This window comes from Trachemys scripta, chromosome 6 (genome assembly GCF_013100865.1).
Source record: "Trachemys scripta elegans isolate TJP31775 chromosome 6, CAS_Tse_1.0, whole genome shotgun sequence".
In the NCBI taxonomy this organism is placed as follows: domain Eukaryota; kingdom Metazoa; phylum Chordata; order Testudines; family Emydidae; genus Trachemys; species Trachemys scripta.
Window position 1 is genome coordinate 30,508,486 of NC_048303.1, and position 3,982 is coordinate 30,512,467.

General features: G+C 38.5%; 1 protein-coding gene across 2 annotated transcripts in view; it reads left to right on the plus strand.

Annotated features, from left to right (window-relative positions):
• Window positions 1–2,338, plus strand: part of NDUFS4 (NADH:ubiquinone oxidoreductase subunit S4) — a 62,627-nt gene extending 60,289 nt beyond the window's left edge. For both annotated transcript variants that reach the window (XM_034774016.1, XM_034774017.1), the window contains one exon: window positions 2,122–2,338. In XM_034774016.1, coding sequence (XP_034629907.1) covers window positions 2,122–2,225 — 104 coding nt within the window. In that variant the 3' untranslated portion in view covers window positions 2,226–2,338. The remainder of the gene's footprint in view (window positions 1–2,121) is intronic.
• Window positions 2,339–3,982: the final 1,644 nt, after the last annotated feature.

A 3,982-nucleotide genomic window follows, 5' to 3' on the forward strand; every position in this document is an offset into this window, starting at 1 on the left:
ATATACATATACATAAATACAGCGAGTCATGACAATGTCACTATATTTCATTCTACTTTAAAAAACGCATTCATAAATACTTGTTAAGAAAAGAGAGATCTACTGAATCTCCTCAGGTTCTTCTAAGCTGGACCAAAACTAGTGTTCAGACCAACAATTTGTGGCAATTGCTCTAGTAAATTAAATTATAAACTTGGGTACATAATCAGTTCCCTAATTTATTTTTTATAAATATACACACACAGAGACTATGTACCCAAGTTTATAATTTAATTTACTAGCGCAATTGCCACAAATTGTTGGTCTGAACACTAGTTTTGGTTCAGCTTAGAAAAAGCAGAGGAGATTCAGCAGATCTCTCTTCTCTTCTCTTCCCAGCCAGCTCCAAACTGAAACTCTCCAGCCCCTTCTCTGCCTTTGTCCCTTTCTCGGGCCAGGAGGTCACCTGATCTCTTTGTTCTCCAACACCTTCAGTTGGCACCTTTGCAGAGGAAGAGCCCAGGCTATCAGGAGACAGGGTGTCGGCCATTCTCTGTGCAGACCCTTGCACACCCTTTCCCTCCAGGGTTCTGCAACAATCGCACACCCTTATCTCACCACCTAGATACTTAAGAAATGCATAGGGGAAACTGAGGCACCCATGCAGTATTTAGAGAAAACATTAAGAACATTCCCACTTCGTCTCACTCGCATATCTCAAATATATCTTACATATAGGATAAGAGATGCTTAGAGCAAATGCAAGACTGTGATTCGCTCAAAGGGGCTTTGCACAAAAGTGTGTCTTCTGTTCTCTCTGAATGGCACAAAGCTAACTGAATACAGCCAGAATGTATACATTAATACTGTCATGTTATAAATGTTTAAAAGGTTCAGAAGTATATGTTAGTATTTTGGGGTTTTTTAATTTTCTTTTTTAATTTAACTTTAAGGAGGAAATTTACCCTTTCATTGACATCAGTGAAACTTGTGCTTCTGTAAATTTCTAACTTAAAAATGGAAGCATTTCAACTGTTTAATGATTGAGTGAAATCATGTTGCAGAAAGGGAGCCCAAACTTCATAATAACAAGCGTTGTATGGGCAACTTTCCAGATACCTGGAGGCTATATCTAATTTGCATATTGATTTACATAAACAGTGTTGTCACTATCTCCACTTTTCTGACCTTTTTAGCATTTCCTTTGCAGAATTATCATATTACTTATCTTTTAATGTTTTATTCCATTCTCTCTTATCCCCATTTTATTCTCTCTCTCTCTCTCTCTCTCTCTCTCTCTCTAATATATACACACACACACACACACACCCTGATATAACGCGACCCAATATAACATGAATTTGGATATAGGTAAAGCAGTGCTCAGGGGGGGGGGGGGGAGAGGGGGGGAGCGCACTCCGGCGGATCAAAGCAAGTTCTATATAACCCAGTAAGATTTTTTTTGGCTCCCGAGGACAGCGTTGTATCGGGGTAGAGGTGTCCTTTTCTTTTTACTCCTTTCTACCTAGCTTTGATTACTTATTCTTCTTTTTCATGGCCTGTTTTCTCCCTCTTTCTCCTTTGCTTTGCAAAGTCTCCCTTCTCTCCAGATTCTCTCCCACCCCCTTTCCCTAGGTCTCCTTTATCTTTCCTCACATCATCCAGTCTCTCCTTCCCTCCCTAACTTGTCATTTCCCCTTTTGTTGAATTCCCCCCAGCCTCCCTCAGGGGGCACATGCATTCTCAGAGTCATGGTGTCTCAGTCTGACGTAAAATATAGAGATGTGGACCCATGAGATTATGGGACTATATACCTCACAGTCGGTGCTCCCTTTTGTGCCTTCCTACTGAAATAATGCCCCAGGAAGGAGCAGTGAAAGTTGAAGTATGCAATATCTAATATCTGACAAACCTGAGAACAGGCGTAGGTCACATTTAGGGCTTCTGTATGTTATAGCATCATTCTCTACTGCTGATTACAAAAGAATAAAGTAATAAGTACATATATATTATATATCAGAGGTGTTTATATTTCTTTTCTGTTAAATATTTAAAGTTTTAAGTTATATTTCTTTGTTCATTTGCTCCATATTATATGCTGTATGTGTATTGTTTAAAATTCTCTGCATGTTTTTTCCCCAGGCTGGAGCTATGATGTTCAAGAGAGGAGGATTCCAAAGCCTAAATCCAAGTCTTATGGTGAAAACTTTTCTTGGAACAAAAGAACAAGGGTGTCCACGAAATAGGTTGGCATTGGCTATCTCTCTGTCTGACTGTGAATAAAGTCAGCTGTGCTGTATTTATAGTCCATGTATAATACATCTCTTAATCTCCTAATAAATTTGACCTTTAAACTACAGATGCATCTTGTGGTGTCTATTTAAAATGTTTTTGATGTCTCCAATTGAACCTGTTACAGCCTTCCCTATATAGAGAGGAGATTTGGGGTGTTCATACCTCTAGGAAATTGCTGTACTCGGAATCCATTAAAAGGAATGTTTGAAATCAGCTGCAACATTAAGGATTGTGCCTTGCCTTTCATAGTAATTTTGTAGTTCAATACATTGTTTAAAATCACCACCCTTTTATGTAGATGTTCTGTTAACAGGAACTCCTGTTTTTGTTGTCATTATGTACAGGAGAAATTCATCAGTCTGACAGCATGGTATGGCATGCAGAAGTCGGTATCTGCTTATTATTTAAGCTGTTTGGTGGAACTGCATGTACTATAAGCTCCCTTCAGTCCAAATTAATACTGTGCTGTAAATGTGACTTCCTAGAAGCATTCATAATCTGAGTAACAAGCTAGCACTGTGTGGTTGTGTTTAAAAATATTGTATATTCCTATGAATTTGAGCTGCAGTCTAAAAGATCAAGATTAGTAAGCCCTCCTGTTCGATATACCTTCCAAGTACAAGTAGATGGGAAACTTTAATACTTAACTCCTACTTGCAAATTAAATCAGAGTAGTAAGGTAGCAGCTATAAGGTGCTCTTGTAACATTAAATATATGCTAATATACCTATTTTATCACACCTAAATTTTACTTTTAATAATATAGAAAGTAAACACTTACCTAAACTGCAGGTTCCATAAAAATACTACAGATGTTTCATCAGCCTTTCTACTAAAACATGTAACCCAGCACTGTGATGGTGTATTTAATTATTAGAACGTTGTCGTGTAGAATTCTATATTTGTAGTCTTTGACTTACCAGTGTCTTTTCTTTGCCCTTTATTATTTTTCAGTAATTTTGTAATTGACAAGTTGAGACATCAGCAGATAGTCACTGACGAGACTTATAAATGTTGGTATAAAACTTGTGTACAACAAATAGTTTACCCTGAGTCCCACAAAAGAGTGTTCAGACAAGTTCCATTTTTCAGATGGCTGCTGCTATTTATAGGACAAGACACTTGAAAATGGTGCAACTGCAATCCATTGGTACACTGACCAAAGGAAAACACAAACAGATGTCTAGGGTGACTCAGGGACATTACAAGAATATCACGGAGTCTATTTCACAAAGTTGTCCCAGTGTGCTGGCTGACATTTATTTAAACCATTGTTTTTTTTTACCCAATTTCAGTATAATCAACTGGCTTGCTGATGTTGCTGCCTTCTAAACACAGAACTCATGTTCCAGCCACACCCTAGTTCATTATCTTTCTATTGCATTGTGCATGCGATGATGTGCGGTGGCATCTAAGTTACTCCAGATATCCCAGTGTGCACCAAACTGGAGTTTTGAACAGCCCAGATTCCATTGCATCGCTACATCTTTCAACCTGACTAGCACTCTGTCCTCCACCAAGGAGACACTGGTAATAAAATCCATCCGATAGAATCTTTTGGTTTCCTTTCACAAGCCATGAACAGCAAGATCCAGCCTCCACATAGTGGACCTGGGGCTCCTGCTTCAACCCTTGTCAGTACTCTCTGACCATCACGGGCTAGATTATTTTTTGGTTGGTTGGGTTTTTTTTTGGTACTAAAATATGC